The sequence below is a fragment of the Emydura macquarii genome, unplaced genomic scaffold, assembly GCF_026122565.2.
Source record: "Emydura macquarii macquarii isolate MOO-44397 ecotype Brisbane River unplaced genomic scaffold, CSIRO-AGI_Emac_v2 contig_2393, whole genome shotgun sequence".
Lineage (NCBI taxonomy): Eukaryota > Metazoa > Chordata > Testudines > Chelidae > Emydura > Emydura macquarii.
Genome location: NW_027132530.1, coordinates 1 through 21909, shown reverse-complemented (window position 1 = coordinate 21909; position 21909 = coordinate 1). Strand labels below are relative to the sequence as shown.

At 49.0% G+C, this 21909-nt stretch overlaps 1 protein-coding gene across 1 annotated transcript; it reads right to left on the bottom strand.

Annotated features, from left to right (window-relative positions):
* Nucleotides 1–20091: 20091 nt before the first annotated feature.
* On the bottom strand, nucleotides 20092–21360 carry LOC137161863 (serum amyloid A protein-like). Its single transcript, XM_067561372.1, has 2 exons — nucleotides 21151–21360; nucleotides 20092–20283 (listed from the first exon to the last, which is right to left on the bottom strand). Exons 1-2 carry the CDS (start codon nucleotides 21276–21278, stop codon nucleotides 20142–20144), a joined length of 270 nt encoding a protein of 89 aa, XP_067417473.1. The 5' UTR covers nucleotides 21279–21360; the 3' UTR covers nucleotides 20092–20141.
* Nucleotides 21361–21909: the final 549 nt, after the last annotated feature.

Here is a 21909-nt window from a genome sequence, read left to right as displayed (position 1 = left end):
GCTATCCCACAGTGCAACTAACCACGGAGGCTGTTGTGACGAGTGTCATCGTCCCAGGATGCAGCACTGCTTCCCCCATCCTCTTCCTCTCCCCTTCCCCCCCCCCCAACAAACAGGAAAAGGATTTTCATGCTGTTTTTTTTACTCCCCCAATTGCCATTGCTGCAGAATCATGGAACCAGCTGAACTGGAGGATTGGGCCCAAAAAAATCTGATGACATTCAACAAGGACAAGTGCAGAGTCCTGCACTTAGGACGGAAAAATCCCATGCACAGCTACAGACTGGGGACTGACTGGCTAGGCAGCAATTCTGCAGAAAAAGACCTGGGGGTTAGAGTGGACAAGAAGCTGGATGACTCAACAGTGTGCCCTTATTGCCAAGAAGGCTAATGGCATATTAGTTGCATTAGTAGGAGCATTACCAGCAGATGGAGGGAAGTGATTATTCCCCTTTATTTGGCATTGGTGAGGCCACATTTGTAGTATTGTGCCTAGTTTTGGGTCCCCCACTACGGGAAGGGTGTGGACAAATTGGAGAGAATCCAGCGGAGGGCAACAAATATGATTAGGGTGCTGGGGCACATGACTTATGAGAAGAGGCTGAGGGAACTGGGCTTGTTTAATCTGCAAAAGAGAAGAATGAGGGGGGATTTGATAGCAGCTTTCTGAGGTGCCTAAGTGTCGTGTTATAATAAGATTACCAGGGACAAACGGCCCCCCCAAACTACTGGAGCAGTTTGAAGGGTGCTGTAAGACACTAAGGCGGTTCGTGTATATATTCCCTTTCAAGACAGTGTGGGGCTTGGAAAAACGGTACCTTAGAAAAGGTTGGCAAACTTCCTAGAAAAAATTTGGCAAACTACTCAAATTCTTAACCACTTAATAGTCTTTATTTAACAACTTACTAATACAACTACTTGAATCAAACTTTTCTCTTACTGATTTACTTTATATATAACTACAAACAACAAAAATTGATTACAATGATTAAATGTTAGATACAAACTTACTAATACCACAACTAAAAACTTAAGCAATTTGTTTTACCACAAATCTTGTTCCCTTATCTGTTACAAACTCGTAAAACAAACTAAAAAAAAACAACTAACAATTATAAAGCACATACAAAAAACAGTTATTCCAACAGTTACAGTCACAATCACTCCTAGAATACAAGTAGAATCATTGCTAGTTTTACATTCACATTCACTACTCACCACATACAGAGATGAACTCAGCTGCAGCAAAGATAACAGATGTTTTATGACCTGGTCTTTCTATTTAGAGTTCTATTTTTTCCTCCGGGTGGAACCTCTATCGTATTCGCACCCAGGTATTTTCATCCGCAGGACAACTCCCAACGGGTTATCAGCTCAGTTACCTGACTATTCTAAGGTAATGTAGGCGACGAGACCTGGAGAGAGGCCAGAGAGCTGATCAGACCCTCTTGCAGGCATGATTCCCTTGGGGAGGCTTGGTGGTCCTCACGACAAGGTTCTCTAATTTTTTCTTTGTCTGACAACCCTTTTATCTCCACTCCAGCCTATACATTAGCCAAACCAATTATGGGTATTCCTACGTCACTTTGTCGGTCTCTCCTTGGGAAGTCCCTAGGCCAGAAGTTTATCCTTGACCAGGTATAACACACCAAATAAAAGTTGCAGCAACTGCAAACTTCCAAATTTGGGCCTAGGAACTGCTGTGCTCACAAGTTAACCCTATTTCAAGTTCAACTAGTTTCTTTTGGTCAGGGTTTTTGCTGCCTCTGAGCTCCTATCCCAGGGAGTTTACAACTTGTACCTCTTTGTCCATTCTCGAGGCCAACAACTTCTCCTTATCTCCTACAAAAAAAAACTAGGAACAATTATAAGAACAGATAGTTACAAAAGCTTGAAATATAATGAACAATCTTCAATGAACTTTCCCATTCATCACCTATAAATCAAATACTTGTTCCTTTCTCAACATGGACTCGGGGCACACACACAATGCGGTGATTTTAACCTGTTACGACACTTTCAACTACCTGAAAGGAGGTTCCAGGGAGGATGGAGCTAGGCTGTTCTCAAAGGTAGTAGATGACAGAACTAGGAGCAATGGTCTCAAGTTGCAGTGGGGCAGGTCTAGGTTGGATATTAAGAAAAACTTTTTCCCCAGGAGGATGGTGAAGCACTGGAATGGGTTACCTAGGGAGGTGGTGGAATCTCCACCCTTAGAGGTTTTTAAGGTGTGACTTGATAAAGCCCTGGCTGGGATGATTCTATGACCTAAGTCCAAATCTCTTTGTCACATCATGCAGAGGGAGGGCAGGAGTGAGCCTGGGTCTCTTACATTCCAGATGAATGTCCTAATCACAAGACTAAAGCTTATACGGGAGGCACTAACTTCTGACCCCTTTGCTGAAACCTGCACTGCCACGACTTCACTGCTCCAGGACCTCATCAAACTAGATGACAGCTAGCTCAGCTGTGTCTACTCAAGCTGCTGTCACTCCCTGACAGACCCTAAAAAGCAAAGGAGCAGCAAGGTTCACTATTGTAGCTTGTAGAGTTGTAAAAAGCTGTCAGCGTGCAAAGGGACATCATTAAAACACACTATACAACGGGAGGAGAGGGGCATCGTCTATAAAGAGTTGTTTTCCTTTCCCCTCCTCTGGGCAGATGGGGTAGGGCAGTTTCTTGCAGTGACTCCTCTGCCAATCTGAGTTCTCTGCACTTTGCAGCACATTGTAACATGCAGGGGCTGACACAGCAGTGGCACAAAAACCTGTGGGTAGACATTGTTTCTGGACACCGCCAGTTTTGTTCCTTAGAAATCGCTGCCCAGAAGCTTTGTTAACACAGAGCTAAGGCTGATAAGCAGTGCCTCCTAACCTCCCAGAATGCCCAGTGGACCTATACTTAAATTGCTGAAATTAGGGTGGTGATGGCCACACCGCACCCACCTGACCTTAACTCTGACCCTCTCCAGCTGGCCATAGGCTCTGGGGAAAAAACCAAACTTGACCTACCTCCAACAAAATCTGCTCTTTGCGATGTGGTGCTGCTATGTCCTATACAATGCTAGAGCATCGTTTCTCTCCATGCACCCCTATTGCCCTCATTGTGCTTGAGACAGCTGCATTAGTCCAGGGATTAGCTGCAGCAAGTGGCCAGAGATGAGAGGAATTTGCAGCTAGAGAAATCAGGGCTGTGCTATGCAGAACATCCAGGAGGATGGTCACAGTGGTTCCTTTTCACTTTACAATCTAACAGTGCATGAAACAGCTTTAAAAAGATCTGTGGATCTAGAATGGCTACTGCTGCCCCCTCCAGAAGCTGACATTGCATTAGTTATATCAAGAAGACAGGGGAATATGGAAGAGCTTTGCCTATTTTTAACACTTTCTTGTTAAAGTGCCAGTGCCCACCAGAACCCAACATCCGCACAGGCATTCACACACTGCCATTTCCCTGCTCTGTATGCTGCTCTATTGCTCTGGGCCATGCTAGCATCACACTGCACAGAGCACCACATGGCTTAGGAAATGCCTACAGGAGAAAGGTTTTTTCTGATACAGGTTTTGCCTCATAGACACACCCTTTTGGGATAGTTAACTATTTGGTTTAAACCAGCTTTATCTGCTTTACTTGTGACTCATTGCATCTGCACTGGTTTGAAATAAGCACCCAGTATTCTGGGCAGATGTCCCATAGTTCAGTGTCCCACTGTTAGGCTGAATGCATTCTGGGATTTTTCTCAGGGTGCATTGGGGGGTACCTAGCAGAACCTACTGGAATTAGGGGTGCCATTTTAAATTGGGAGAGGTGGTGAAATTTTCTTCCCCCACCTTTTCCCTCCCTGGCCAGGAGCAATGACTTGCTTTCTCCTCTTCCCCCTCCCCTCTTTCTAATCCATCATGAAAAAATTTTCAGATGATGTGTTATAACCTGATCTTTCACCACTAACATAAATGAGCTGGTGATAAACTAAAGGGGTTAAGATGAACATTTAAAAGTTTGTCAAGGGGGAAAGCAGTATTAGAAAGAAAGTATGTGCATTAATTAACAAATGAAGGAGGGGATGAAATTAATGATGACTCAAAAATAACTGAACTACCAAATTAAAAAAAAAAAACACTTAAAAAAATCACTATCTAGGGTATAATTAAATGATGGATGTTAGCAGCAAGATCTATAATGAACAAATTTGGCAGCCAAATCTTACAAACTGTTCAGACTGGCTTGGGTTTATATGCACTGAAGGTTTTATACAAGCAGTTATGATAAATACAAAGGATTAAATTGGAAGGATGATTCTAGTGTGTTGTAAGGATTTGCAAGAGTGACCATTGCTTCAATGAAATTCACAGAGGTACTCAAGTTTATGAGACTCTGCCACCCTCAGAAATATTAAAGAGGGACAGGGAAACCAGACAAACTCTAAGGGGAAAAGGGAGTGGGGAACAAAGAGGACAGCAAGGGGTGAGAAGGCAGGCTGCAAGGGATAAAAGGGGGGATAAACTGCCTCAGAGAGCAAATCAGAGGATGGGGGGAGCCCTTCAGCCACATGTAGCTGAGGAAGGGAGGGAAGGTCCCGGGGGGAGGGGAGGGACAGCACATGCACTCAGGTGCACCTAGGTGGTCTTAAAGTCCTGCTTGCAGCTGCAGCAGTCCAGATGACAAAGCTGTGGGTGAGGAGGTGATGTAGATGGTAGCTGGAGGTGTTGGAGGGGGCAGCAGTGTTGGCAGTGGTGGTGGGGTGTGGATCAGACGGATCGCAGGAGGGCTCCATGCCATTCCCTCTGCTCCCCACAGAAACAACGGTACCTTCTCTCACTACCACGAGAGCAGAGATAGCACAGTCACTCAGTCCAGAGGTGAACAACCCCCCGCCACAGCTCCTGGTGCAGGCCTGAGCGCTCCCCAGCAGGGGTAGTAGTGGTCTTCCTCCCCCTTCTCCTTCTCCTTCTCACAGGCAGCAGAAAGCAGCTAGCCAGGAGGGGCCCTTCACAAGTGGTAGTAGTAGCTGTGGCAGGGCCGCTCACTTCCCACAGGGAGGGAGGGAGGGAGGAAGGCCGGCCGGCCAGCCAGCCAGCCAGCCAGCCAGCCAGCCAGCCAGCCGAGTCCCCAAGCAGCAGCAGCAGCAAGGGGTGCAGGGAGTCTAGCCCCCCCCAAGAGAGTGCTTACTCAAGGACCGATGGATCAGCCCCAGAAGAAGCAGCAAGTCCTTTTGCCCCTGGTAGCTGAGCAGGGGTTACTCCAGGTTAATTAACACACCTGGAGCCAATCAAGGTCCCACCCAGGACTTGTTAAAAAGCCTCCTTTCCAGACAAAGGGGGTGGCTGGAGTTGTGAGAGGAACTACCAGAGTATGTGAGCAGGCAAGATGCTGTCAAGAACTAGGAGGGTTTAGGAGAAGGAGCAGATCACTGGCAGAAGAGAACTCTGCCAGTACAAAAACTGGGGGAGGGAAAAACCATACCCAAAGAAGCAAAGGAACTTTCATAGGCCTGGAGGCCTAAGGAAGAGACTCTGCCCGAAGGGGAAGATTGAACTGGACATTTGTTTTGGCACTACCACACCCAGTGGAGCTGTCAGGGGTCAAGAGCCTCCCCTGGCAAGGAGGCCTGGAAGGGCCCCTATCTGAGCAGGGTCCAGACATTAAATCAAGGGGCATGGTGAAGTAACCCAGGGAAGCTAGCAGCTTTCCTGAAGCCACAGTGTGAGGCTGCTACTTACAGGGTTCCTGGGTTGGGGCCTAGAGTTAAGGGTGGGATTGGGCCCCCGTTACTCCTACTGACCATTCACTGGGGGGGCAAGAGCCCCAGGAAAGAGGCAAGGGCCTGTGAGAACCAAAGACAGGACCAGGAGCCAGCAAGGAGTGGCCATCTTAGAGATGCTGTATTTTTACCCTCCCCCACCACTAGAGGGTGGAAGAAACACTAAGGGGTGAAGCAGGTGTCTGACCTACCACTAGAAGGAAGCACTGGAGGTAAAGGAAGAGCTTTGCCACAATAGATATAAAAGACAGACAGATGGAAGTTTGGATGGATGGGTGGGTGGGTGGGTAGGTAGGTGCATGGCTATAAAAACACCTAGATGAGTGGAAGACTGGGTATAAAAAGGCTAGTTGGCTGTATATAGGGCTAGACATAGAAGAGAGGTGGATGGATATTGACTTTAGCAAAAGCAAAAACAAAGCTTTAGCAAAGCTTTTGATACTGTCTCTCACAGTATTCTTATCAGCAAGTTAAAGAAGTATGGGTTGGATGAATGGACTATAAAATGGATAGAGAACTGGCTAGAGCATAGGGCTCAACGAGTAGTGATCAATGGCTCCATGTCTAGCTGGCAACCGGTCACAAGTGGAGTGCCCCAGGGGTCGGTGCTGAGGCCGGTTTTGTTCAACATCTTCATTAATGATCTGAAGGATGGGGTAGATTGCACTCTCAGCAAGTTTGCGGATGACACTAAGCTGGGGGGAGTGGTAGATACCCTGGAAGGTAGGGATAGGATACAGAAGGACCTAAACAAACTGGAGGATTGGGCCAAAAGAAATCTAATGAGGTTCAACAAAGAAAAGTGCAGAGTCCTCCACTTAGGAAGGAAGAATCCAATGCACAGCTATAGACTGGGGACCGACAAGCTAGGCAGCAGCTCTGCAGAAAAGGACCTGGGAGTAACAGTGGATAAGAAGCTGGATATGAGTCAGTAGTGTGCCCTGGTTGTCAAGAAGGCTAATAGCATATTGGGCTGCATTAGGAGGGGCATTGCCAGAAGGTCACGGGAAGTGATTATTCCCTCTATTCGGCATTGGTGAGGCCGCATTTAGAGTATTGTGTCCAGTTTTGGGCCCCCCACTACAAAAAGGATGTAGAGAAGTTGGAGAGAGTCCAGAAGAGGGCAACAAAAATGATTAGGGGGCTGGAGCACAGGACTTATGAGGAGAGGCTAAGGAAACTGGGCTTGTTTAGTCTGCAAAAGAGAAGAATGAGGGGGATTTGATAGCGGCCTTTAACTACCTGAAAGGGGGTTCCAGGGAGGATGGGGCTAGGCTGTTCTCGGTGGTGGCAGATGACAGAACAAGGAGCAACGGTCTCAAGTTGCAGTTGGGGAGGTCTAGGTTGGACATTAGGAAAAAGTTTTTCACTAGGAGGGTGGTGAAGCGCTGGAATGGGTTACCTAGGGAGGTGGTGGAATCTCCATCTTTAGAAGTTTTTAAGCTGAGGCTTGACAAAGCCCTGGCTGGGATGATATAGCTGAGGTTAGTTCTGCTTTGAGCAGGGGGTTGGACTAGATGACCTCCTGAGATCCCTTCCAACTCTAATATTCTATGATTCTATTTTTAGAGCCCCTGGGGTTGAGCTCTCACACCTTGGGGTGTAAACTTGGGATGTTGTCTTCCCCTCTCACCTCCCCTCCAGTTTCCAGAGTGTGGCGAGGAGGTGGGTCTCTTTGTCCTTCCAGGGGTTCCTGACCCACCGATGGGTTGAGGCTTCCACCCCTCGGAGGGGTCACAAGCAGCCATTCTCTGGCCCAAGGAAAGGGAGCAGCTCCCAGCCATGCCCTGCTTTGAACAGCAGAGGGGCTGGGCAAGAAAGACTCTGTAACCCTCCCCATAGCCAGCTTCCTTTCTCTGCCCCACCCCTTGGAGGTCAGAGTCAGGGACTGAAGGGGAAGAACCTCAGCTTCTGTGCGGGTCAGGGGAGAGGTATTGATCCCTGGGACAGGGAGCTTGCCCAGGGCTAGGGAGTCTGGGGTGGAGCCAGCCCCAATGACACAGTGAGCCCCCCTAGGTGGCAGTGAGAAATTCCCTGTAAAAGGTAACAGGTGGCTGCAATGAGCTGGGGGACACTCAGGAACCAGGGGCCTGAAAAGCTGCAGTTGGCTGGAAGGTGAAGAAGAGGATGAAGATTGAGTAGCTCAGCTCTTGCAGAGACTGTTCTGTGCCCAGCTCTGGGAAAGATGGCTGGGCACCCCCCAACCAAGGAGAGAGAGGCGCTGAGCTGGGCATGGGGCCTGGAGGGCCAGTGGGTACTTGCAGAGTGAATAAATCGGCCTGGACGTGGGGAATGTTTTAATTTCCTTTGGACAGGCATGAGATGGGTTAGGGAGGGAGCCCGTGAAGGAGACAGCAGGGGTGCAGGGCTGCAGAGCGCCCTCTGGCCAGGAGGGGTGTTTGGTGCTGGCCAACCCTACTTCAGTCCCGTCCTCCCCCCAGCCTCACTGTGCTGGCCTTTTATTCTCCACACACTCACTCAAGAAGAGCAAAATTGCCTTCCCCACCCGGCTCAGGGACCTTTCCACTTCCACAGCCCGTCAGGCAGCCAGAGCCTGGGAAGAAGTCTCCCCTCCTTCCTGGCTGCAGTTACTTACGCTCTACTTGGGCGTTCCCCACGCTGGGGGAGGTCCTATATTTGGCAGAGATCCGCAGCAGCCTCAGTGTCCCTACTTGTGGCTGGAGCCCCTGCTGTCAGCATGCCCTGAGCTGCCCTGGGTCCCCAATGAGGGTGGCAGAGAGCTGACCTGGCCTTCAGGACTCAGAATTTCCCTTCAAGACAGCAGGTCTCTCGGTTCCCCTCTCCTGGGGTATTTATCCCAGGCTAATATCCTACTGAGAAAGGAACTCGGTTCTTCTCTGCCGCTGGCCGTGGGAGGGAGGGGAGAGACGACCCCCCTTTCTCCTTGCCAGCTGTTCGATTTGCATTTTGGCTTACACAGCCCCTTGTGGGTCTGGAGCTAACTCAGGGGTCTGATTCCCCCCTTCTGCTTTCGAAGCCATGATATCATCCCCCAAAACACAGCAGATGGGTTAGCTGACAACACCCGCACCCAGCCCCGACCCTGCCTGGGGCTGCACAGAGCTGTGCTGCTGGCAGAGGGAAGGACTCTGCACCGAGAGCATCAACCCACATTTCAGCCCCTGGGGGCAGTTGATGGGGCCTCACGAGATGGAGCTCAGCGGCACTCTTCACAGTCCCAGGATCTCTGTCCAGTGAGTGTCTCCCCATGAACTACCACCTGCCGCTCCCACTGGGGAGCCGATGGCTCTGCACCCGCGACGCGGTGGGTGGTTTGGGCTGTGAACGCTCAGTGTCAATATCCTACACCATCGCCAGGCTGGCTGGGTGACCCGTCCCTCCAAAGGCTCAGTCACACACAGGTAACGCTACCGGGGCGGGCTGCAGCTGCCCTTCCCAGCACTGCACTGGGACTCCGTGGCTATCCCAGCCCAAGCGAGCCCATGGGCCACATATGGCGCACTGCTCTTCCCAAACCATGCCAGGGCTTCTCAGAGGTGGTGTCCTTCCCCTGGGGTGTGGGTTTCAGCTTGGGCCCGATCCCGGTCTGCTCCCGTTCCATCCCTGTTAGTCAGCTGGGGTTTGATAGAAAACCTATCAGCACATTGGTCGTCCCATGGCCCAGCTGTGGTTACATCGCAGGGAGTTTTGTCTATTAACCCTGATTTCAGGTCGTGGTGGCAGAGTTTATGGAATTGTGACACTAATAATTTTGGTTAATATCACAGCTGCCTTTTCGGAGTCTTCTCTGGATCTCCCACCTTGGTTTATATGCCAAGTTTTTCCAGAGAATCGCATTTTTTGTCTCCTTCATGGCAACCACCCACCATTGTCTCGCCACTCGCTGGTCTTTCCTCGACCTGTGAAGCTGCCTCCTCTCTTTCTTCTACTGGGTACATGAGTCTCTTTGAGGATCATTTTCCTTCCATCACTCTCTTCATTTTCTTAACTTCCTACACTTCTCGGCTGCCTTACTTAACACTGAGCTCCATCAAATCCCCCTGCTCCTTCTTGCACTCAGTATGGTTCACCAGCGCACCCAGGTTCACAACAGCTAATTGCCCCTGTGCTGCCCGATAAGTGCTTCCATCCTCTTCATCCCGTTTCTGACGATGTCACTTCTGCAACTTCTCTTTGGCTCCTTCTTCTGACCCACTTTTAACTTTCCTGTTGTAAACTTTGCATCAGGGGTTCATTGAACCCACGGGCGCTCTCCAGCTGCAGTTTGAATTCCCCATTTTACTACTTTCCTTTCTTAACCTTCTCTTTCATTTCCTTAAGATTATGATTAAAAGTCTCACGGGACAAATACTGATCTGCCGTCCCATTTAACTCTTTCTCCTCAACTTCCTTTTCAGCCTCAGACACAAGCAATGTACACGTGTGATTCCAGGGGCCAGGCTGATGTTGTGTCCTGCACTGTCACAGAACCTCCATACTTAACAACATATTATTTTTACAAGTAATTCAAGAGCTCCTTTATTATTCCTGTCGTTATTGGTATTAGCAGCATTTTACTGCTTGTGGCTTTTTCCCCAGTGAACTAGATGGTGGGAGGACCAGGTTGCTGAGAAAGGGACACTGACAGAAGCAGGTTGGGGAGGGCACTGCAGTGGGCTCCCGGTGGGGCTGTTTGATGGCAGAAGGGGAAGTGTCTCTAGAATCCAGCGATGCACCCAACAGCCACTTGACCTGAGGCCTGCCCCCCGTTGCCATCGCCTCCCAGTGCCTCTCTTCTGTGTCTGTGCGGGAGGAGGGGTTTCTGCTTGGGTTGCCCCAGTGACAAATGCAAGCGGTGCAGAAATAACAGGGAGATGACGCACTGTAAGTGCAAGCTCAGGGCGCTGTTCATGGTGTGTGACACTGGGGGGTGTCAATCAGAACGAGTGTGTGTGGGGTGCAATATGGATAGTTGGCCATGTGGGGGTTCCCTCTCTGCCACCCAGAGCTGGGAACAGAACCAGGAATCCTGGCTCCCAGCTTTAACCTCAAGAACCCACTCTCCTCCTAGATCCCAGGAGTCCTGGCTTCCACACCCCCAGGACTACACTCTCCTCCCAGAGCTGGGAATAAAACCCTGGACTCCTGGCTCCCTGCTCTAACCACTAAACCAACTTATTTCACACAGGTCATGCACTGCCTCTCCCAAGGTGCTGAGGCTGTCGCTGTCGCTCCTGAGCCTGGCTGGATTCCCCCAGTAGCTCAGCCAGTGGAAATCGGCACCAATCTGTTATTAGTATTTATTACGTGTATCCTACAGTGCTCGGGAGCCAGGCATCAATGTTCAGCAGCCGGGCATCGGGGGCCCTGAGTGTGAGCAAGGGAGAGCCTCAGAAGCGCTAGGAACATTGAATTTCTACGTTTCATTATCTGCCCCACTCCCCCACACAACCCTCATTCACCAACCTCTGATAGCGTTACACTGGCAGAGCTGGGAATACTGAGATTAAAAGGACTGGGAATGATTTGCAGGGCTGCAATGACCCTTCCAAGAGGGACAGATACTCCCCTGGGCAGACATTCAGCGCAGTTTACCTCAGGCACCACTTATGGCCCGCTTGAGCCTGGTCAGTTAGGAGCAGAGGAATTCCCTTAGTACCTAAAAGCCACACATTAGAGCACAGCCGAGCCCCCCATCGCGCCAGGCGCTGCACAGACCCATAGTGGCTTCTGGCATGAGAGCCCTGACCCCAGTAGGGAGCGTTTGTGCAGACTCCAGCACAGTGGGGCTCTGATCCCGGTTACTGGGGCTCCACTCTTAGTTCCTGTGACCCAGCTCCACAAAGGTACTGCGGTGGCTAAACCCCAGACTTCAGCGCCTAAGCTTTGGCTTTGCTGTTATCTGCAACAGTGAACTCTGTAGGCAACTAAACTCACTCGGTGCCTCAGTTTTCAATCCTGACTCCCCGCCTCTATTACCGCTCTAACCACTAGACCACCTTCCCCTCCTAGAGGTGGGGATAGAACCCAAGAGTCCTGACTCCCAGACATCACTCCCACTCCCCTCCCCCACTGCACTTAGTGGCCAGACAGATGCACTAACAGCAGAAACAGGGCCATGAAAGTGTTCCACTGTGGACAGACTTCAATAGCTTTCGAGCCAGGGCGAGAAAGCACATGCATGGTTTTGTAGCCCAGTGTCTCGGGCACCCCCAGGGAAGTGGGAGGCCTAGAGGCTAGTTCCCCCTGCTCCAATCGCTCTTTCGTTACTGAGCCACAGGGGAACGGCTCCGACAGAAGTTGGAGGGAACCGTACATTAGCGGACCCCATAGCTCAGTGCTTAGAGCACACTCTGAAGACACGGGAGGCCCCTGCTCAAATCCTTGCTCCCCCTCCGGCAGAGGGGGGAATTGAACTTGGGTCACCCACCTCCCCAGGGAGTACTCTGACCACTGGGCTAAGAATTACAAAAGGACGGCAGGCAGGGGGGACTCTCCTCCTGTGGCTGGATTTTACCTGGGACCGTAGCTGGAGGGCATGCTCAGACCCCACCTACCAGATTCACCCTGGATATGACTCAGACAGCTAAATGCCTCTTCCCTGGTCTGTGGATCAGCACCTGTGTTTCTAGGCACCAAAAACTTAGGCCCCACGACAGCCTGCTTTGCAAGGGCCAGTCCCTCCATGGAGCTGGGCCCTCCCTTCCAAATTGGCAACAAAAGCCTTCTGGAGCGTCCCAGCAAACTGGCTCATTTTCAGTCCAAAGCTTTTTTGCTCATAAAAGTTGCAAAGCAGCCAGCTGAAACCCCAGGACAGCCAGATGTGACCTTCTGCAGCTGTTGGGGCAGATGGTGGAAGCTGGCTGCACGAGGTGCTGCCATGGTTCTGTCCTTCCTTAAAACTCTTGCTCATCGTTAACTCTCTCTGCAAGGGGCTTATCTGACAGCAGCAGGTAGCGGCCCACAAAAGAAACACATTTGCCCTTCCTCCCTCCTTTTGGGCACTGTTAGTAGAGCAGTGGGTAGGTGCTGCCCCCTGGTGGGAATGGACCAGGATCCCTGATCCTCCAGCTGAGTGGCAGCTGGGAGGCAGGCATGGGGCTGGGGGAGCTGCTGCCTGCCAGGAGTGGGCGATGCAGTGAGAGACTGGAGCAATCATCACCTCAGGTTCTTCTGGAAGTTGCTGGATTTGCCAGGTGCTGCTCCATGGCGCTCATATCTTGGGTGACAGCCAAAAATTATTCCTCAGAACTGTTTTTGATGGAAAATTCAGCTTTTGATTAAACTAAAGTTCCTGCAAAAAAAGGGTCTGTTTTGTGTGGAAAATTTCCATTTTTTTGCCTGAAAATCAAAAAGTTCAGTTTAGAAATGCTGCCACTGTGCTTCATGGGAGTTGTAGTCCGTGTGCCCCAGGCTTGCATTCTCCACTTTGAGTTGGGTTTCCCAGTTGGACTTCATCTCCCATGATGCACAGCCTCCCTTGACTGAGAGGAAAGACCATGGTGCATCATGGGAAATGCAGATTGACAAGTGAGCCCAGCCTGTAGAATATAGTGGGGGCATGAGGCACCCAAACTACAACTCCCACAAGGCACCGCAGTGGCATGTCAGAAACGGTTTTCAATCTTTTGCTGAAAATTTGAAATTTTCAGCTGAACTTTTCCTTCCCCACCCCCGGCCTTTTTTCCACCCAGCTCTCCTGGGCACCTCTGCCTCAGAGGGGGCTGACGAACAGTGAAGTCCTACTGATGGGCAGAGGACCAGCCTGCGTGCTCCTCTGTAACAAGCATGGAGTTCTGCATAAGAAGCAGACTCTGTTCAATGCAGAGACCAGCCAGAACCCACAGCAGAAACCCTGGCATCGTAACCAATCAACTCACCTGAGGGCCTTGGCACAGAAGAAGGAGAGAGGGCTGAGTGCTGTAGAATCACCCTGCAGCTTCCTGATCCTCTATCAGGTAAGAAAAATATTGGAAGTACAAAAATGGACCAGTCCCTGCATAGGAAGAAGGACCTGAGCCCTGGCATAGGGTGTGTTTTGTGACCAATGCAATAGATTAGTGTCCAAGCCTGATCGTGCAGGTGGTAGAGAAATGAATCCAGGGCCTGGTAGCATTTACCTAACTTTGGCAGAATGGCCAGCATGTTATTGGAGAGACCCATGGATAGATAGAGCTTCTTGCATCTCATCAGGGCCTCAGGGCTCACCTCCTGGATTCTACCTGCAGCCAGAGATCAGGATTAAAGCCAAATGTCTCCAGCTCAAACTTTGTGAAAGCACACAGCATGGTTGCTTTGCAGCTGGATGGACAGACAGATGTCTGATCAACAGACGACAAGCTGTATGCCAGGGGCAGTGAGGGAATGCTGGGCTAACCAGGAAGGCCAGATAGGAGATTGTCTGACTATGGGAGCAGCTAGATGGTTAGAGAGAAGAACGTGTTCTGCACCATTGTATAGTCTGAGACTTTGATGTACTGGACAGGGAAACCTGCATGATGGGGCCCTCCTGCCGACAGACAGACAGACATGTTACAGGGTCCCCGAGTTTTCCAGCATTCACCAGGTAGTTAGCCAGAGATGGAGCCACTGAAAAATGTCTGTTGGTATAAAACGCTTCCACTGGTTTGGGTTGTGCCAGCGTGCCCTCAGGGCTGTGGGGGTGGCATGGTGCCAGCATGCCCTTGGGGCTGCGGTGGTGGCACTGGAAAGAGTTTGCTGGCAGAAATGGTTACAAACCAGGAAATGTTAGAAACCAGTCATGGAAACGTCTCAAAGTTACATTCAGCCCAGAAAAGACAGAAATCTGTGTGGCTTGTGTCCAACCAGAGCTAGCCAACATGGTTCAATTCTATCTATCTCCATACACCCCAGGTAGCTAGCCCCCATCACTGGAGGATCTGAATCCACCCCAGCAGCTGAGTCCCTTTTGGCTGCTGAACATAACACGCAGCTCACACAAAATGCAGACCAAGGACTCTCCATGGAAATGGTGCCTCGGCCAATTTCAACAGCGAATACAGCTGAAAAACTCAAACTGCTCGCAGGTCATTGGCGACCAGAACTAAAGCTACCCCTGTCCCAAGGGCTGGATCAGTTTGCTTCTCTCTGCTCAAGAGCCATCTCTGCTAGATACAGGTTTTTGCTTGCCCGGTGGGGGCGCGGCAGGGTTCACTGTCTGGTCCCGCTGTTGTCCAAGGCCAGCAGAAAAGACTAATGGCCCCAGTGATGGGCAAACCCAGGTCTCCCAGCTGAGCTCACATGATAAAATACATTGAAGTCTTTGAAGGGGCCTGGGTGTTACTGAAACAGGCAACTTAGTGCGGGTGCCTTAGCAGTGATGCTGGACAGAGAGGCCAGGAAACCTGCCTCAGCCAGATGTGAGGGGGGCAGTTCAACTGCTGGGAGCTTCCCCCACCCCCGCCTCATCTCCCATGGTGCATTTCAATGCCATTTCCTCCTGCAGTGTGTGGGCCACATGCCCCTTCTCCCAACACCTACTGAAGAGCTGCAGGGTGGCGCTGTTCTCCCCAGCACTCTCCTTGAAGGTGCACACGATGGCACCGTGACAGTAATCCTTCTCTCTTGCCCATTTCTACAAAAAGAAACCAGATGATGCCTGAAAGCTGCAGTGTCAGAACCCCCCACCCCCTTTCTTCCCCAAACACCAATCAACTGCCGTGATGAGGACCGAGATGCCTAGTAGAGAGAGCACTGGACTGGGGCTCAAGGTCCCATTCCTGGTTCTGCTGCTGACTGAGCTTGGGCACATCAGTTTGCAGCTCTGCACCTGTTACCCTAGCTGTAAAAGAGATAGAGATACCAACCGCCTCTGCAAACCACACTGAGATCTACTGTGGAAAAGTCCTACATAAGAGCTAGATACTATTAGCGTTGGTGCTGGCATATGGCCTTTTGCTGAGATATTTTGGATCAGTGCTTGGGCAATGGCTACATGAGAGCATCTCCACATAGTCCTGGTAAACCTCTAACCCCCTGGTAGCCCAGCGGGGCACATTCCACCAGCCAGCCCTGCCACCAGTGCCAATTTGTTCCACTTCACCTGTGCTGTTGGCATGTGCTGAAACCAAGGACATCACAGCTGTGTCTTATGGCTGCTGCTGCCATTGGCTCAGGCCATCTGATCTGAAAGGATCTTCTGGTCCTGCTGCTGCACATGGCTAGACTGGCTTTGAAAATAAGCATGTGAGCAGGTGCCTCATTTGACCATGCAGTTGCTATGACTGAAGACACGGACCAGGGATCCTGCTGCAAATGGCTGGTTCCGGTCATTTGCCTGGGCACGGCTCTAGTTTGAACACACAGTTGTGGTAATCGAGTGTGCAAGCTCAGCATGCAGTTGCACATGCATCTTTGCACACTCAGGTGCCTGCCTCCACTACTGATGACATGGCCCATCCAACCTCTTGTTGGGGGATGGATCCAGCTCAGATCAAACAACACTGATATGACAACCATCAGCTGTGAGCAAAGGAGTGCCAGGACTCCATCCCCAGTGGGAAGAGAGAGCAAGGAAGCGGAAGGTCACATTCATCTCTCCATGGCTGACCATGAGAGAGTCCTCAGCGCCTCTGTAAAGGGGGTGCTCTTGTGGGATTAACTCTTTGAGATCAATAAGGGAGATCAATGGGCCATGCACCAAACCCCCTCAAGAAATATTATTGACTAGCAGCCAAGAACACCCAATTTTGGTCCCCTTGTTTTTTCTATCTGCCGAGAGCCTCTTACCCACCTCAGACAACAGCTCTTCTCCCCAGGGGCACCACACAGCTGGTCAGTGTCCAGGCCCTGCCTAGGCAGGCTCCTCACTGGACACACTCAAAAACATGGACCGCAACGACAAAACTTACTCTGCTTTTACCCCAATGCAGGGATGGTGCCAGCCTCTCCCCCGAGGCCTTGCCCCCTGGCCTGCTTGGAGGCCAAAAGGTGGAGCCGGGAACTGTGCAGCGCTGCCCTCAGGTAGTGGGGCTGAGGAGCATGTGGTCTGAGTGGGTCAGCCTGGGTTGCTGTGGGGAGCCCCGGACCCTCCAGCTGCTCTGGGCAGCGCGGGGCCCGCCCCACTTATTCCTGCACTGCTGCTGGAGCTGGGGAGCTCACCCACAGCCGCCGCTGTTTTGACTCTTGGAGAGTGGCAGTGGCTCTGTGGGGTAAGACAAATTTGGGGGCAGCCCTAGTCCCCAATGCCCCCCCAGTGCCGCATCTGCGCCAGTCTCCACATTGACCCAAATTCCTGAAAAACAAACACTCTAGATATGAGCTAAAACAATGGCTAAGGGCACAGCCTCATCTTGGCAAAACTGTCAATGGCTTTATTGATATCCAGGTGTTTTGAAGCTTCACATTCACAGATACAAGCAACTGCTGCCCTCAAGCAGGCAATTTGTAGCCGTTTGTCTGCTGTGCTGTATGTCCTTCATGTCCGACAGGTAGGTAATCTTAGCACCTGTTTAACTTACTCTTCAGTGTTGCTAAGGGTGGCAGAGCCTCACAAACTTCAGTATCGTCCCTGAATTTCATTGCAGGGAGATTTACTCCCTCACGTCCTTACAGCAACACGCTAGAAACCTCCTTCCAGCTTAATCCTTTGTATTTATCATAACTACTTGTGTAAACCCTTGAGTGAAAATAAACCCAAGCCAATCTACATCAGTTGTAAGATTTAGTTGCCAACATTTGTTCATTATAGATCCATGTGCCCTGGTTGTCAAGAAGGCTAATAGCATATTGGGCTGCATTAGGAGGGGCATTGCCAGCAGGTCATTGATTATTCCCCTCTATTCAGCATTGGTGAAGCCGCATTTAGAATATTGTGTCCAGTTTTGGGCCCCCCACTACAAAAATGATGTGGACAAGTTGGAGAGAGTACAGCGGAGGGCAACAAAAATGATTAGGGGGCTGGAGCACAGGACTTATGAGGAGAGGCTAAGGGAACTGGGCTTGTTTAGTCTGCAAAAGAGAAGAATGAGGGGGGATTTGATAGCAGCCTTTAACTACCTGAAAGGGAGTTCCGGGGAGGATGGGGCTAGGCTGTTCTCGGTGGCGGCAGATGACAGAACAAGGAGCAACGGTCTCAAGTTGCAGTTGGGGAGGTCTAGGTTGGACATTAGGAAAAAGTTTTTCACTAGGAGGGTGGTGAAGCACTGGAATGGGTTACCTAGGGAGGTGGTGGAATCTCCATCCTTAGAGGTTTTTAAGCTGAAGCTTAACAAAGCCCTGGCTGGGATGATATAGCTGAGGTTAGTCCTGCTTTGAGCAGGGGTTGGACTAGATGATCTCCTGAGGTCCCTTCCAACTCTATGATTCTATGACTCTAACATCCATTATTTCATTATACCCTAGTTAGTGATTCTTTTTGAAGGTATGGATCAATGTGTAAATAAAAAAATGTTTTTTTAAATGACTAGATTGGGCTACTTTTGGGATAGGTTTTAAGTAACTTTGGACGTTTGATGCAGTACAAATCTGGCAAGCCACACACAGATCTAAAATGTGAAGTATTTGCAGACATGTTCATTTTGCTAATTTTTCCCAGCCTGTTCTTACAAATCCTGTAATCCACCACCTCATGGTGCTCTTACTTTAGTGGGAAGGTTACTAGCTGACAATGTCAGTTCTGGAGTTGAAATGGTTCCAGGTCTACACACACATGCCTGGAAGTTGGAAGAATTCCGCTTTTCAGATATGGCTTTCTACAAAAATCTGAAATAGTGCCCATGAATCCACACATCACCCCAGTGAGGAGCGGGCATGGCCTGCTCCTTCCACACCTCTCTGGGGACTAGGCGGTTGTGGAAACAAGAGCAGCTTCTGCATAGGCCAGCTGGCATTGCTGTTCAGACCTCTCCCCTGTAGGCCCAGTGAGTGGCCAGCTTCAGCCCCACAGGCCTCACTTGGCACCAGGGCTCAGCACCCTCCACCAAGTGGCTGGGACCGGCACAAACAACGCTGCCCAGCAGCCAGCCAGAGAGACAGACAGACAGAGCCTCAGCTGCCGCATAGTACCCCAGCAGGCCTGCCTTCCCCAGAGACACCCCAACCCACCTAATGTTTATTGAGATGTATGTAGGGAGAGATCAATTGATCTCAAAATAATTAGCCCGCTGAAGTGACTATAGAAACCACCAGCCCTGCCTGAACGATAGGATTCAAACCCAACAAGTCCCAAGCATCCCATTCTGAACATTTCCAAAGGGAAACTTCCACTGACTTCATTAAGGTCAGAATTTTGCCTATTGCCATTTATGTATATTCACAGGTATTTCACTCAATTTTAAAAGCTCTATTTTCAGTTTTTAAAAAAAAAATGTCAGAGGGGTAGCCCTGTTAGTCTGTATACAGCAAAAACAATGAGAGTCCTATAGCACTTTAAAGACTAACAAATTTAATTTCTGCAGACTCAAACTGTTTCCAGAAATGGAAATTTGTTGTGAAACAGTAAATGTATAACACATGCAAAGGAAGGGGTGGGCAGGGCACTAAGGGAAACTCTGTGAGTTCAAACGTGCAGAGTTCCAAAGGTTTCAAGTGGGGGAAGGGATCAGGGTTTGATCACCCATGAAGTGGGCAGAGAGCATAGCCCTTCAGCTCCACACGAGTCCTGAAAGCTGCAGGGAAATAAAACTGGAGACCTTGGGGAAGCTGTGTTGAGGCCCCTATCCTAGAGGATGTTCCCCAGATCAAACCACCCACGACAGCCAAAAAGGGAGTAGTACTGCCATGACCCCTCCTGCCACACTTCAACCAAGCCACTACTCGGAAAGGATTTGAGACCATAGTGTGGGAGCCTGTGCAGATTAATGCAGAAAGACTGATCTGGAGCCTCTCAACCAGACTTTCAGTCCCACAGAAAACTTCTTTTCATCTTAGTTGCCATGATACCTGAGACTTGATTTGGTGTATTTTAGTCCCCAAACTAATTTGCCAGGTAGGATGATCTTATGGTTAGAGGAGTGAACTGAATTAAGGAAATCTGGATTCAATTCCTAGCTGTGCTATTGGCTGCCCTGTGATATTTGGCAAGTCAATTAACATCTCTGTCATCCCTGTGTGTAAAATGGGGATAATAATACAAAGGAAAATTACCAGAATGGATCAAAATAGGCCAGTAGCCTGTCCCTGAGAGTGCCTGGTGACAACTGCTTCCCAGGAACATGCAAGAAATGGAGTAAAGGACAATTATTAAATATTCTGGAAGTTTCTTCCTAACCCGAGGCACTTAAGGGTTACTTTTGCCCCGAATCAGGAAGATTTGTATGCGATATTGTTTGTTATCCTTTCAAATGTAGCTGAGGTTATTTGTTAGTTCACTGAGAAGTTCAGAATTTAAAGATTTTATTTATTATGGTCTTGCTCAGCTGGTAAAAAAAGGAACCATTGTGAAGTATGACAGGCTGCATTAGTATTTCGAGGGGAGGCCGTCAGGTCTGTAGCGGTTGGGGTCTCCTCCACCTCTGCCCCATGCATTTGCCTCCTGGTCTTGACGTGTGTCTTCCGCTCCTCTGCCACTAATGCCACCCTGCCAACCTTCCCGGGCGTCACTGAGGAAACAAAGGTTATTTTAGACAGTAGTTAGTGAAATCTGAGCGACTAAATTATTTACTTTTCATTTTTTCCTCTCAGTTTAATTCCTACTTTCTCACAAAATTGAGGACATGTGCAAGCACCTGAACAACAGAAGTTGTTCAAATAAAACATATTACCTCATCTCCCTTGTCACACAAACACAGACACAAATCTTTGCCTGTTTCTGAATAGCAGGAGTCATCCCAGAAATGCAGTAGTACAGAACTTGTGAATTAAAAAATACTTTTAAAATGAAAAATCCCATTACTTGCCTCCACTAAGTTCTACCCCCACCGCGTAAATGTCTTCATATCAGTGTTTCTCTACCTTTTTGATATCAGGGACCAGCTTCCTATACTGTGTCAGGGAGATCTCAGGGACCGAGTGCCTCAGTCTATGGACCAGTAATTGAGAAACACTGCTTTATATCATATCCATCCCATTCAACAGGAACCTTTTAAAACAATATTTGTTGGAGGAACACAAGTGAACCTGTGATCATAGTTTCTTTGGATGAAATGGGAAGGGCAATACGTATCGGTTCTAGATTAAAGGGAGGCCCTGCAATTATTTAAATGTTAAAAGCCCTGCTTTGCAATCATCTGCTTCCTTGTACATATTTATGTGATCTGATATGAAAATATATTTAAAATGGTCACCTCAGAAACCCCCTTTACATCAGAAGAATGGGTACAGACTTCGCACTTAGCCAGTTCAGATGTGAAATAAAGAAGTTCTCACTTCAAACAGGAAATAGCTATTTATCAAATACAATTTACATCATAGTTATTTGATTGCCCAGCTCTCTATTGACTTTTCATAATGCAAGTAGAATCCATTACCTAATAACTTTTGCTGCCCACTCGCCACCGGGCCCTCTCTGGGCAGCATCATAATTCCCACGAGCATGGAAATATTTATCTGCATTTTTATAATTCGCATCCCGCATGTCACTGTATGCACGCCACATATCCCCAGCGCCTGGAAAAGGGTGAAAGGATGACAGAGATACTGTAAAGTTAAAACAAAACTGTGAGCTTCTTCCACCCACACTCCTCTGATATAGTCAAACACCATTCTAGTCAATTCACCACTCTGGCTTCCAAGATTTTATAGGGAAGGCAGAAAGACTCCAGTACACCACTGAGCAAATATTTGATTTTTTGGTTCAGTGGAACATCTGAGAAATCCAAAAGCCTAATTTAGTTTCAAACCAAAATTGATTATGTTTTTCTAGTTATTAATAATTGAGTGATATTGAGTATTATGTAATTATTGAGTATTATGGTTTTTCTAATCAAAATGCAGCAAAATGTCAGAATTGTGAAAATTATATCAGAAACAATGCCAGAATTCTGAAAATTATAATTATTAGTTTTGAAGTTTTTCTTTTGCAGCTAAAACTATTTGCCAAATTTATTTCAATGCCCTCAAAAATGCCATTAGTTTTATAAATTTAGTATATGGCAAAAAAAAAATTATCCACCTTTATTTTCTGACCAAGATTGTCATTGGAAATACAGGGATACACAGTCATTTTTTTAAAAAAAAAAAAAAAAAAAAAAAAAAACAACAACGAGAGTCCTGCAGCACTTTAAAGA

What these genes read in the sequence shown, in the direction of transcription:
- LOC137161863 (XM_067561372.1), bottom strand. Translation starts at nt 21,278, where the DNA reads ATGTGGCGTGCATACAGTGACATGCGGGATGCGAATTATAAAAATGCA. An exon ending in TGGGCAGCAAAAGTTATTAG is followed by an intron (nt 20,284 to 21,150) that starts GTAATGGATTCT and finishes TTGTTTCCTCAG; the next exon opens with TGACGCCCGGGAAGGTTGGC.